The 14,905-nt window shown below is 47.8% G+C and overlaps 1 protein-coding gene across 1 annotated transcript in view; it reads left to right on the plus strand.

Moving 5' to 3' along the window:
• The first annotated feature begins 2,358 nt into the window (after positions 1-2,358).
• col9a3 (collagen, type IX, alpha 3) overlaps positions 2,359-14,905 on the plus strand; it is a 57,498-nt gene continuing 44,951 nt past the window's right edge. The window contains 7 exon segments of the mRNA XM_084334127.1: positions 2,359-2,568; positions 5,010-5,078; positions 9,922-9,957; positions 10,474-10,477; positions 10,480-10,533; positions 10,536-10,543; positions 13,983-14,036. Of these exon segments, the coding sequence (XP_084190253.1) occupies positions 2,503-2,568; positions 5,010-5,078; positions 9,922-9,957; positions 10,474-10,477; positions 10,480-10,533; positions 10,536-10,543; positions 13,983-14,036 (291 nt within the window). The 5' untranslated portion in view covers positions 2,359-2,502.

Raw genomic sequence — 14,905 nt, forward strand, 5'->3', positions numbered from 1 at the left:
TTCATTTATTATTTTCTATAAATGTGGACCATTGCATGGAAGCTATGATGTTGTAATATGTACTGAACCTGGTGAACCCCTTTAAGTTATATAAAAGGTAAAACGTAGATCACGGTGCCTGTGTATTTTTTCTTAGAGCCAGTCTCCTTGAACCTATAGTTGATAGTTGTACCACTGCAGAAATAACTGATAGTGTTGAATTACAGTAGGTTACACATACATGACATACAGATAGACAGTACTGCTACATCTATACATTTATGACATACCAGATTTACAAATACAGTACTGTTTGTGATACAAGAAGAGTCTAAAAAAAGAGTATACATTTGACGAAGAAACTGTACATTGGAGGAGGTTGGTAGGTAAGAGGTTGGTAGGTGGGGTGGGGGGGGGAACTGTACATTGGAGGTGGTGGGGGGGGGGGGGGGGTTGGGTAGGCGTGGTGGGGGGGGTAACTGTACATTGGATTATCGACGAAACCTTACTTGGTCCCAAGAAGAGGGTCTCGTGTATTATTGAGTTTAATAGGACATTTATTGTACATTGGAGGGTGTTGCGTTTTACAGGGGCCAATTTCGAATTGCAGTCTCTCGTAGGTGCTCTTTGAGAGTGGTTTTGAAAGTGGGTAGTGATTCACATTCCTTTACAGCTGTGGGTAGGGCGTTCCACATTGATGTGGCATAATTGCGAAACGTGTTTAGTCCCTTGTTTGAGCCAAATCTGGGTTTAACATGATTTGTGGAGCTCCCTCTGGTGTTGTGGTCATGGTATTCACTGACCTTTGGGAAGTATTTTGACATGTACATGGGTACCTTAGTCGTGTAGTGTATCTTGTAGACCAGGCCCATTGCAAGTTGCTGTACTCTGTCGTCTACTCTAAGCCATCCTAGGTTGTCAAAGTGGGCAGGGGTGAGGTGGGTTCTAGGAATAAGGTCAAGCAGTAGTCATCTCGAAAGTCATGGAAAAGATTGTCTATGAACAGGTCGAAAAGTACCTTGCGGTAAAAAATCGAATCTACGAATTCCAATCTGGCTTCAGAACATCCCACTCCACTGACACATGCCTTCTCTATTTGAACGACCACATCAAACAAGAGGTGGACGCGGGCAAATACTGCGGCATGGTCATGCTGGACCTACAAAAGGCCTTCGACACTGTCAATCACTCCATTCTGATTGACAAGCTAAAAGCAATTGGTTTTGATAGTCTATCAGTGAGCTGGATACAATCCTACCTGGAGGGGAGAGAGCAGATGGTGGAGGTAAATGGTACTCTATCCCCCCCCCCCCTCCCAGTGAGCTGTGGTGTTCCACAAGGAAGCATACTAGGACCGCTACTGTTCCTAATTTATGCAAATTACATGTTGTCAGCTTGTGACTGCAACTTGTTCCTGTTCGCGGACGACTCAGCCCTGCTGGTCTCTGACAAGAACAAGTTACAGGTTGAAAAAACCCTCAGCTCGGAACTAGGCAAAATCTGCATATGGCTCGCCGACAACAAACTATCATTACACATGGGCAAAACAGAGTCCATTCTCTTCGGATCAAATAACAAACTCAGCAAGACCGACGGCTTCTCAGTTACAGTGGGCAACAATATTGTCACAAGGAAAGACGAAATTACATACTGGGTTCCATCCTAGAGGCAAATCTTTCCTGTGACAAAATGGCATCCAATGTAAAAAAAAAAGTCAACCAATGAACTAGATTCTTGTACCGGATCTCCTCTCTGGTAAACAAGAATACCCTGAAGACTCTGGCAGGAGCACTCATTCAAGGGTACTACGACTATGCTTGCACCTCATGGTACCAAAGCACCTCAAAGGCGCTAAAAACATGATTACAAACATCACAAAACAAACTGGTCAGACTACTGCTTGACCTTACTCCTAGAACCCACCTCACCCCTGCCCACTTTGACATCCTAGGATGGCTTAGAGTAGACGACAGAGTACAGCAACTTGCAATGGGCCTGGTCTACAAGATACACTACACGACCAAGGTAACCATGTACATGTCGAAATACTTCCCAAAGGTCAGTGAATACCACGACCACAACACCAGAGGGAGCTCCACAAATCATGTTAAACCCAGATTCGGCACAAACAAGGGACTAAACACATTTCGCAATTATGCCACATCAATGTGGAACACCCTACCCACAGCCGTAAAGGAATGTGAATCCCTACCCACATTCAAACCCGCTCTTAAAGAACACCTACGGGAGGCTGCAATTCGAAACTGGCCCCTACAAATGTCCAACCCCCCCCCCCCCCCCCCCCCCCACCCCCACCCCCTCATCCCTGTCCGCGGTGCGCCAGGTTGAGTTCAGCCCCTTCGTCTGGAGACTCGGGTTCATCTGGAATCAGCGCCATTTGGGATCTGCGCGCTGTGTCTGAAGGAGCTCCGTGAGAACACCGGAGAGGGGAGCGAGCAGGACAGGACCGGGGCTTCACTTTTCCCCCATACAACCGGATTTTAAGGGCTTGCAGTGGGAGCTATGGCGATGTTCTCTGCTCTCGGGGTGCTCTTGTTGTGCCATCTTTTCACATCATCTTCAGCTCAGGTAACGTTGACGCGCGGTGCCTTGCGCATCCTTTCAGCAGTGCTGATTGATTGATTGATTGAAAATGTTATTTAACAGATTGCAGAATGGGTACAGTACAGTACGGCTCAATACACACAATTGTTAAGGGGATGCAGATCAGAGAAATACTTTCGTCTTGTTTACATCAGGGTCCCACTTTTTCAATTCATCATAGTACAATTGCTGCCGTCTAAAGGCTCATATGACTCTGTTGTCTAAAGGCTCATAATTATGACTCTGTTGTCTAAAGGCTCATATGACTCTGTTGTCTAAAGGCTCATAATTATGACTCTGCTGTCTAAAGGCTCATTATGACTCTGCTGTCTAAAGGCTCATTATGACTCTGTTGTCTAAAGGCTCATGACTCCAAAAGGTTGAGATTAGAAACTCACTGTGCGGTTTGTGGCACTAAAGAAGCTGGCCAGTGTGTTTCTAATCTCAACCTTTGGGAGAAGTCATATGAGCCTTGGACAGCCGAGAACAAACTCGACTCTCTCAGGCCTGGGTATTATATATTATACTTCTCACAGGCCTGGGTATTATATATATTATACTTCTCACAGGCCTGGGTATTATATATATTATACTTCTCACAGGCCTGGGTATTATATATATTATACTTCTCACAGGCCTGGATATTATTTATCCAATAAACGTCTGGCCTATATTGGTGCAGACACTGCATAACGCTTCATAGATTCACGTTTCCTAAAGATTTACGAATGGACACGTGAATGAATGAATGAATGAAAACTTTATTTAACAGATTGCAGAATGGGTACAATACAGTACGGCTCAATACATACAATTGTTAAGGGGATGCAGACCTGAGAAAGACGTTTGTCTTGTTTCCATCAGGGTCCCCCATAACGTCTGGATCTCACTGCTTGTATTTTATGTTGGTTTTCTTTTTCCAACAGCTTCTAGACGTGTATTCGTTGTTTGTAGACCTAATTGTCTGCAGGTGGCTGTGAATCTCGCAGCAGTTTATGAAATCGGGGTTGTGTTTTCCCTGAACCTGTGGAATGCACGGCCTGTAGATCAGACGTATGCACACAATGCCACCTTTGTCCATTCACCAGAGGTCCTGGGTGGGATTCGAACGCAAGAGTTTATTAATAAAGTCCATATTGAAATTAATTTCGTCGGTTTAGATTTCTCCGAACCGTCGATATTTTGCCAGTTTTAACCAGAATGCTGCTTGTCTTCCCGGTTCGTGCGTAATGGACATTTCAGCGTCTTTACGCAGAGTGTGGTGACCTACATGTTGCCATTATATCCATGCTTTTTTAAGATAAGATAAGATATTCCTTTATTGATCCCCTTGGGGAAATTCAGGCATCATAGCAGCATGGGGGAGGGGGGGGGGGGGGTACAGGTAGTAAAAACAACACAAGCCGTGTAAACAAATAAGTCAATATAATTTACTATCTAACTAACTGAAAAAATACAGCATTCACAGTATCACAGTATTCACATAAGGTGCAGTATGCATACGGTAGTGTTATTGTCCTCCTTGGGTTCCCATTAGTTCTAGTTTTGTGGCCATGCAGCATACAGTGTCACGGCTCTCTCTGATTGGTCATATGACCAGTTATGAGATCATTGAATATCGATTCACGTTGTTTTGGCCATGGATCAATAAAAGGTGTGCATGCTTCCACAGACATATTCATTGTTATAATCAACATCCTTGACTCTCTGTTGATTTTCTTCTCTCTTTTTTTTATTCATGTACTTATTTTCGTTTTTATTTTCAATTCCATCAAAGCCAACTTGAGGAGATGTTGCCTAATCGATGGCCTGGTCACTATATCTCTCTTCTGCTGCCTCCTCAGTGTAGAGATATAGATGTAGAGATGGCCTGGTCACTATATCTCTCTTCTGCTGCCTCCTGATTGTAGAGATATAGATGTAGAGATGGCCTGGTCACTATATCTCTCTTCTGCTGCCTCCTGATTGTAGAGATGTAGATGTAGAGATGGCCTGGTCACTATATCTCTCTTCTGCTGCCTCCTGATTGTAGAGATGTAGATGTAGAGATGGCCTGGTCACTATATCTCTCTTCTGCTGCCTCCTGATTGTAGAGATATAGATGTAGAGATGGCCTGGTCACTATATCTCTCTTCTGCTGCCTCCTCAGTGTAGAGATGTAGATGTAGAGATGGCCTGGTCACTATATCTCTCTTCTGTTGCCTCCTCAGTGTAGAGATATTGATGGCCTGGTCACTATATCTCTCTTCTGCTGCCTCCTGATTGTAGAGATATAGATGTAGAGATGGCCTGGTCACTATATCTCTCCTCTGCTGCCTCCTCAGTGTAGAGATGTAGATGTAGAGATGGCCTGGTCACTATATCTCTCTTCTGTTGCCTCCTGATTGTAGAGATATTGATTTGGATGTGATCTTGTGTCGTTGCAGAGGCCGGGGCCGCGAGGAGCCACGGGCCCAGGAGGAGCCCCAGGACCCCCAGGGAAGCACGGCACGGACGTGAGTTATTGGTGAAGACCGTCTGACTGGAGCTTTACATTTAACCCTTTCACTGCCACACGACCAGCCGGTTAACCCTTTCACTGTGACAATACAGAAGGTTAGCCCTTTACTATCACTCTCAAACCGACGGCGATGCTCCATCATTAGCATCATTAACTCCGCGGATAGTAAAGGGCTAACCTTCTGTCGTGTGGCAGTGAAAGGGTTAAAGGACAAACACGTCTGTTTGTTTTTATTCCTGAATGAATTATGCACTGATTATTTTTCTTGCATTTGTCTAAAAAGAGTATTTACATCTATATTCAAGTACATATCAATAAAAACATCTTTTTCCCCCTCCTTTTTCTCCCATCCCAATGTTAGTCGTTATGCCAATTCCCAATCCCCTTCCTGGTCGCTGCGCACTTACCCCCCACAGTCGGTCTGGGAGAGTGGAGGCTACCACGTGCTTCCTCCGACACACGTCCAGCCAATCAACCGCTTCTTTTCACCTGGCAGCGCGGACTCTCACTGAGAGCGTGTAACATGTGGAAGGATCACACTACCCCCCTTAGATCCTATCTGCGCTTAGCAGGCGCCCCGACCGAACTGTAGGAGTCGCTGTTTACAACGACCCGGACCCACCCCGCCAGCTTCTCCCACCCTCTAATACTGCCAATTGTATTAGTGTGAACGGCCAGCCAAGCTGGTGACAACCCCGGAGCTGTGAGCTGGATTCGAACAGGCGAATCCAGCCGCTCCGGGGTTGGTGACGAACGCAATCTCCGCTACGCCACCTGACCGCCCCACAATAAAAACAGTTTTAACAATTTAAGCGCACACCAAATTGGTGATGTGTAATGTCATTTCACAACGTGTCAAAATGGTTCCCCTGAATATTTGTACAGTAACTGATCTGTGGTCAGCACTGATGCTACAGTAATAACTGATCTGTGGTCAGTACTGATGCTACAGTAATAACTGCTCTGTGGTCAGTACTGATGCTACAGTAATAACTGCTCTGTGGTCAGTACTGATGCTACAGTAATAACTGCTCTGTGGTCAGTACTGATGCTACAGTAATAACTGCTCTGTGGTCAGTACTGATGCTACAGTAATAACTGCTCTGTGGTCAGTACTGATGCTACAGTAATAACTGCTCTGTGGTCAGTACTGATGCTACAGTAATAACTGCTCTGTGGTCAGTACTGATGCTACAGTAATAACTGATCTGTGGTCAGTACTGATGCTACAGTAATAACTGCTCTGTGGTCAGTACTGATGCTACAGTGATGCTCTGTGGTCAGCACTGATGCTACAGTAATAACTGCTCTGTGGTCAGTACTGATGCTACAGTGATGCTCTGTGGTCAGTACTGATGCTACAGTAATAACTGCTCTGTGGTCAGTACTGATGCTACAGTGATAACTGCTCTGTGGTCAGTACTGATGCTACAGTAATAACTGATCTGTGGTCAGTACTGATGCTACAGTAACTGCTCTGTGGTCAGTACTGATGCTACAGTAACTGCTCTGTGGTCAGTACTGATGCTACAGTAATAACTGCTCTGTGGTCAGTACTGATGCTACAGTAATAACTGCTCTGTGGTCAGTACTGATGCTACAGTGATGCTCTGTGGTCAGCACTGATGCTACAGTAATAACTGATCTGTGGTCAGTACTGATGCTACAGTGATAACTGATCTGTGGTCAGTACTGATGCTACAGTAATAACTGCTCTGTGGTCAGTACTGATGCTACAGTAATAACTGCTCTGTGGTCAGTACTGCTGCTACAGTAATAACTGCTCTGTGGTCAGTACTGATGCTACAGTGATGCTCTGTGGTCAGCACTGATGCTACAGTAATAACTGCTCTGTGGTCAGTACTGATGCTACAGTAATAACTGCTCTGTGGTCAGTACTGATGCTACAGTAATAACTGCCCTGTGGTCAGTACTGATGCTACAGTAATAACTGCTCTGTGGTCAGTACTGATGCTACAGTGATAACTGCTCTGTGGTCAGTACTGATGGTGGTCAGTAATAACTGCTCTGTGGTCAGTAGTGATGCTACAGTAATAACTGATCTGTGGTCAGTACTGATGCTACAGTAATAACTGCTCTGTGGTCAGTACTGATGCTACAGTAATAACTGCTCTGTGGTCAGTACTGATGGTGGTCAGTAATAACTGCTCTGTGGTCAGTACTGATGCTACAGTAATAACTGATCTGTGGTCAGCACTGATGCTACAGTAACTGCTCTGTGGTCAGTTACTCAAAATTATCTGTAGTTGTTTGGTTTTATCACGTTGACTCCTCCCAGTGGAATCCGTGGCTCCGCCCACAGGTACAGTGAGGATGTGGTGCAGCTGCTCACAAAAACCCCAACGCACGTGTTTCACACCCAACGCAGATGTGAAGAGGAAAGCAAACCGAAAATGAATGCAAAACACTTTGGGTCTCCTACTTTCTTTTTTTTTTTTTTTTTTTGGTCTTTTTCCCCCTCCATTTTCCTCCGATTTTCTCCCATCCCAATGTTAGTCGTATGCCAATTCCCAGTCCCTTCCTGGTCGCTGCGCACTTACCCCCCATAGTCAGATCATCTGGGAGAGTGGAGGCTACCACGTGCTTCCTCCGACACACGTCCAGCCAATCACCGCTTCTTTTCACCTGGCAGCGCGGATTCTCACTGAGAGGGTGTAGCGTGTGGGAAGATCACACTATCCCCCTCAAGTCCTATCCGCGCTTAGCAGGCGCCCCGACCGAACTGTAGGAGTCGCTGTTTACAACGACCCGGACCCACCCCGCCAGCTTCTCCCACCCTCTAATACAGCCAATTGTATTAGTGCAGACGGCCAGCCAAGCTGGTGACAACCCCGGAGCTGTGAGCTGGATTCGAACAGGCGAATCCAGCTTCCTACTTTCAAACATTTTCTGATTCCTCGTTTAAAAAATGTTCACTTAGTTAGTAGCTAATTGATTGAACAAAAAAGAAAAGTTACATTTCAGTTTATTTGTATTTTCTCTTATATTGCCATTGCAACGTTATTATATCCCCGGGCCAGAAAATCTTGAGGCTCTTTTTAGGTCCTAGTTATTTCTGTTTCTTTAGCAAAGTAAAGTGGGGCCAGCCATACAGAGGGCCCATTCATACATTCCCCTGCCCTACGAGAGGATCTAGAGTTTCACCTCACACCTCCCCCCCCCCCCCCCCCCCCCACCTAAACCAACCTGGGCCTTTCATCATGTGACCACGTGGCACCGGGTCCTTTTCTGTTTGTTTTCCCCCGTTAGACCAGAGACTGCTGCCTCTTATAAGCCTCTGTAAATAGACTCACTGCCATCCTTATTCCAACCTGAAATACCGGCATTCCACTCAGGGTGTCTTCACATTAGGAACGGGGGCTCCGCTCCGTCCTCGCTCCGTCCTTGAGTGCGAACTCCCCCCCCCCCCCCCTCTCCCCCCTCTGGTTTGCGTACGCGCTGCAGTCTTGGTTCGCTCCCAGCCGGGCACAATTGAGGAGAGCAACTCTCTATAGTCTATATATTTCTGAATGAACCAAAACCTGTCTGTAACCACATAGATTACAGACAGATAGACAAAACATATAACGAACTACGTAAAAGATAATTGCATATATACTTGATCGCTATAGTCCTGCTGAACACAACTAGTCACAACGTCGGGCTCCCTTGCTTCGGACGGGCTAACCGGCCACATTACTGTGGGTAGTGATTAAACAACGGAGGGATCACTGGTTGGTTTTGGCCGATTATGCCGTCCACTGCATCAAACCACGGAAAATGTATTGAAGCCTCATCTTCTTCACCTTTAGCTCGACAGTGTTGACTGATCTGTTGTACCCATGCACGCACATTTTACAATAACAGCATTATTAGACGTCATGCCAATCCAACGAAAGACATGCTGGTCGCGCTGGAGAAAAGAAAAGATGTTGCGTTTGTCTTTTACGTGTTATTTGTTATTCTAAGATGCTAATTTAAGTGGCTTTGTATGCACGTTTTAGCTTATCTTTTACAGCTTACGTTTTGGGCAATAATTATTCAGAGGCTCCATTTTTCGTGGAAGTCTAAATAAATGCATTCGAACAAGAAACCAATGTATAGCAATGGCAAAATTGCTTACAAAATTGCTTGGGCTTGTAACGTGGCTTCATCTCGAAGTTTTCATCGATCCACGGAGCCGTGAGGCTCAACATGCTTGTTTGGTTGAGGTCTGAACTCGCCAAATTGCCCATAAATATAGTTTTTGTGGGTATTGTCCAGTTGTTGCCGTATGTTTTTATCTGCCCAAGCATGAAAGCATTACAGTAAGCTACCACGCCTCGCTCCTCGTCGGAGACACTGGCGCGCACCCCGAGACCACCTATTCCAGCGGTCCAGTCTTGGAGCGAATCAGCGTCCCCGGTGACGGGGGGGGGGGGGGGGGGGGAGCGTTCTCATCACACCCTATTTTGGTGCGATCGTGCTCTGATTCGACCCCGAATGCCCCCCCATTTCAATGGGAAGATGTTGTTTTCCGTAGCATTGAATGATGTGTCTTTGTTTTAATCATGTTTTCCCCATTTACATTTAGTCATTTAGTCAGTTAGCTGACGCTTTTATCCAAAGCGACTTACAAGTTCTGTACGACAAGTCATCAGGAAGGAAGGGCACAACTCTATCAGCTGAGTAACAATGTTCATCAGAGTGTCAGTATAAAGCAATGTCTCTCAGTGAGTGTCCTGTCCTTACTCAACAGATTGTTAATACAGGCTTATAGTTTTTTTTTTAGATGACTTAAAAACAATGATGTTAATGTATGTAATCGGTTTTCTTTTTCATTCATATTCTCTTGACAGGGCAAACCAGGGCCTTCTGGACTGTCTGGCAAGATTGTGAGTTCACCCACAGTTTATTATTAACCTGCCTGCACTTCATAATGTTCCAAATGATAAGAGAGCAGCACACGGTTTAGATATGTGATGACACCCTGTAACACGCCTCTCCTTCACTCAGTAGATATGTGATGACACCCTGTAACACGCCTCTCCTTCACTCAGTAGATATGTGATGACACCCTGTAACACGCCTCTCCTTCACTCAGTAGATATGTGATGCCACCCTGTAACACGCCTCTCCTTCACTCAGTAGATATGTGATGCCACCCTGTAACACGCCTCTCCTTCACTCAGTAGATATGTGATGACACCCTGTAACACGCCTCTCCTTCACTCAGTAGATATGTGATGCCACCTGTAACACGCCTCTCCTTCACTCAGTAGATATGTGATGACACCCTGTAACACGCCTCTCCTTCACTCAGTAGATATGTGATGACACCCTGTAACACGCCTCTCCTTCACTCAGTAGATATGTGATGCCACCCTGTAACACGCCTCTCCTTCACTCAGGGTGCGTCGGGAAAGCAGGGATTCCAGGAGGACTAGGCAAGCCAGGTCTGCCAGGACTTCCGGTGTGGACGTAAGTGATCAGGAGACTCTGTCCCACGTCGGGGCTCTCTCCTCCTGTCTCTTGGTTTTGTGATATAATGAGTGAGTTCTCCCCCTGGGTTTACACCGAGCACTGCCCCTGCCCGGCTCCCTGGTACTGTGTGATGAAAACCATGATCCCCTTTGACACAAGAGATGACAACGGTTATCCTTTTGATCACGTCACGCTCGGCATGCTACAGCCATGTGGCACGGGGAGGCTGTGGACCAGACGCGTGGCACGACACTTTATTTACCTGCACAGAAGGCTCTCCACTTGGCCACCACTTTGGTTCTGTTGTGTTGACCAGTCCCTCCAGGATAATGTCTCCGGCTCCGTCCTCTCTCTGGGAGATGGGTTTAAAACGGCAGCCCGGTCCTCACTCTGCCCCCGTCTGGCTGATGTTCTAACTACACCCAGTGTCGTCACGATACCAACATTTTGACTTTGATACAGATACCAGTCTAAGTGTCACGATACCGGTTCTAAAACCACACCGCGGCAAAAACCTAAAACATCAGGAAATATATAAGTGTGAGATAGAGAGTGTTTAGGGCTCCGCCCCTGCCACTCCTCCCTCTGCCCAGACTCCGCCCCTCCCACTCCTCCCTCTGCCCAGACTCCGCCCCTCACACTCCTCCCTCTGCCCAGACTCCGCCCATCCCACTCCTCCCACTCTGCCCAGACTCCGCCCCTCCCACTCCTCCCACTCCGCCCCTCCCACTCCTCTCACTCTGCCCAGACTCCACCCCTCCCACTCTGCCCAGACTCCGCCCCTCCCACTCCTCCCTCTGCCCAGACTCCGCCCCTCCCACTCCTCCCACTCTGCCCAGACTCCGCCCCTCCACTCCTCCCACTCCGCCCCTCCCACTCCTCTCACTCTGCCCAGACTCCACCCCTCCCACTCTGCCCAGACTCCGCCCCTCCCACTCCTCCCACTCTGCCCAGACTCCGCCCCTCCCACTCTGCCCAGACTCCGCCCCTCCCACTCTGCCCAGACCCCGCCTCTCCCACTCCAGATATCCTAAGAGTATCGATACTAAAATGGAGTATTGAACTGTTTTTAATGGCTGGGTGTCGCGATACCTTTCTAGTATGGGCGTATCGTGCAACACTAACTGTTCCGTCTCTCGCTCTCCAGCGTTCATGAGCCACGTGGAACTGTGGTACAACCCAAGAAGTTCTGCCTCACTGGCTTCAGATTAGTTCAACTTTCATCTGCAGGAGACGCCTCCACTCAGCTGATCTGGGGGGAACTGAGAGGACTTGGGCCTGTGTACTAACCCTAACCCTAACCTGGGGGGGAGAACCCTAACCCTAACCCATGATGGTGTGATGATGCCCCTTCACGCTGCATCCTGCCCCCCCACTGCCCGCGTGCAGGAACCCTGGCGCGGCCCAACGCCTGCATCATGCTGCTTCCCCCGTGTATTCAAACCACATGTGACAACATCCAACATCCATCCAGCATTCCTTTAAATAGTGCCATGTTAAGATATCAAATCAAATCAAATCAAATGTATCTGTAAGGCCCGACAACACACGTTAATGTCCCCATGGGCCGGACACGTCTTCTTTAAGGCCCGACAACACACGTTAATGTCCCCATGGGCCGGACACGTCTTCTTTAAGGCCCGACAACACACGTTAATGTCCCCATGGGGCCGGACACGTCTTCTTTAAGGCCCGACAACACACGTTAATGTCCCCATGGGCCGGACACGTCTTCTTTAAGGCCCGACAACACACGTTAATGTCCCCATGGGCCGGACACGTCTTCTTTAAGGCCCGACAACACACGCTAATGTCCCCGTGGCCGGACACGTCTTCTTTAAGGCCCGACAACACACGTTAATGTCCCCATGGGCCGGACACGTCTTCTTTAAGGCCCGACAACACACGCTAATGTCCCCGTGGGCCGGACACGTCTTCTTTAAGGCCCGACAACACACGTTAATGTCCCCATGGGGCCGGACACGTCTTCTTTAAGGCCCGACAGCACCAGTTAATGTCCCCATGGGCCGGACACGTCTTCTTTAAGGCCCGACAACACACGTTAATGTCCCCATGGGGCCGGACACGTCTTCTTTAAGGCCCGACAGCACACGTTAATGTCCCCATGGGCCGGACACGTCTTCTTTAAGGCCCGACAACACACGTTAATGTCCCCATGGGCCGGACACGTCTTCTTTAAGGCCCGACAACACACGTTAATGTCCCCATGGGCCGGACACGTCTTCTTTAAGGCCCGACAACACACGTTAATGTCCCCATGGGCCGGACACGTCTTCTTTAAGGCCCGACAACACACGTTAATGTCCCCATGGGCCGGACACGTCTTCTTTAAGGCCCGACAACACACGTTAATGTCCCCATGGGCCGGACACGTCTTCTTTAAGGCCCGACAACACACGTTAATGTCCCCATGGGCCGGACACGTCTTCTTTAAGGCCCGACAACACACGTTAATGTCCCCATGGGCCGGACACGTCTTCTTTAAGACCCGACAGCACACGTTAATGTCCCCATGGGCCGGACACGTCTTCTTTAAGGCCCGACAACACACGTTAATGTCCCCATGGGCCGGACACGTCTTCTTTAAGACCAGACAACACACGTTAATGTCCCCATGGGCCGGACACGTCTTCTTTAAGACCCGACAACACACGTTAATGTCCCCATGGCCGGACACGTCTTCTTTAAACAAGTCAAGAAGAAACATCACAATAAATCAACAACAAAACTTTTTTTGTATCCACTTTTTCTCCCATTTTTTCTATTTTTTCTCCCATCCCAATTTTCGTATCGTCCAATTCAACCCTCCCCTGTCTTTGAACGCTGTTTCTTGCCTCCCACAAGCCGGCTGCAATGTGGACTAAGTCATACATAGCACAAGTCCCCTCCGATACTTGAGGTAACAGCAGTCTCATCTTTTCACCTGCGCAGCTCGATCTCTCAGCGTCAGGGGTCTGCGCTTTGGAGGGGCCCCGCCCCCGTCGCTTCCTGATTCTACTGCGCAGGGCGCACCAACCGACCTGTAGGAGTCGCTGTCCACAACGCCCGATCCCCACCCATCAGTTTCCCTCCCCCTAATACGGCCAATGTGTATTAGTGCGGACGACCAGCTAACTGAAAGCAATGTGGAGCGCTGGGCTCGAACAGGGAGGCAAACCTGTTCGAGCCCAGTCTCCAGTATTCGTGGTGAGCGCCTTGCCCACTGCACCACGTAGCCGCCCGGGGGATGTGGGTGATAGTAGTGTTGCACTAAAAACAGGTTAACAGTTGGTAAGCATGCATTCATATGCGTAATGAAACATAGATAAGTGCATGCGATAGCAACTGAACATTTTGAAAGATTTAACAATAGAGCTGACAACAATATAACCTATTGTAGTTGTGATAATGACAGATTGTTTTTCTGTCTCCCCAGGGCTTGACGGGTCCTGACGGCCCTGCAGGGAAGGACGGCCCCCCAGGTCTGGCGGTAAGTGTCTCTTTAATCTCCTGATGGTTGCCCAGGGAGACGCCCCGCCCACAACCTCTTCAACCAATTAGAATCAGTCACAAACAAACACAGAAGTAAAGAGCACACACACACATACTGTAGACACACACACACATACTGTAGACACACACACACATACTGTAGACACACACACACATACTGTAGACACACACACACATACTGTAGACACACACACACATACTGTAGACACACACACACATACATACACATGTAACGGTTGTCCATATCGTCACCTCAAACTTCGATGCCCCGAGGGAGTTTCGAACCCAGGTCTCCCTGCTTTGTAACGTGTCTATGTGTCTTTTGAGGAGGAGAGTGAGTTTAACCCACAGCACCGCTACTACATACATACATACATACATACATACATACATACATACATACATACATACATACATACATACATACATACATACATACATACATACATGTGGGGGGTAAGTGCGCAGCGACCAGGAAGGGATTGGGAATTGGCATAACGACTAACATTGGGAGGGGAGAAAATCGGAGGAAAAAGGAGGGGGGAAAAGATAAAAAAAAAAAAAAAAAAAAGGATACCCAGTACAACACACTGCTTTTGGAAATGATCTTGCAGACAGACTGAATAGCTGCAGATAGGAGGTTTCTCATCATCCAACGTGAATTTCTCCTCATCCGAAATTTTGCAGATAGGAGGTTTTGCATTTCAGCCTTTGATACATAGATGTCCATCCTATCATATGTCTTTGTGATAGCGTGAATAAAGTGTGTTGCACGCCGGAGCGGTCTGTGGCGGGGTCATGCCGGGGTCATGCTGGCCATCTCTCCCGAGGCCTCTCCGTCTCCCC

This window comes from Notolepis coatsorum (assembly GCF_963971535.1).
Source record: "Notolepis coatsorum genome assembly, chromosome: 17".
Taxonomy (NCBI): Eukaryota; Metazoa; Chordata; class Actinopteri; order Aulopiformes; family Paralepididae; genus Notolepis; species Notolepis coatsorum.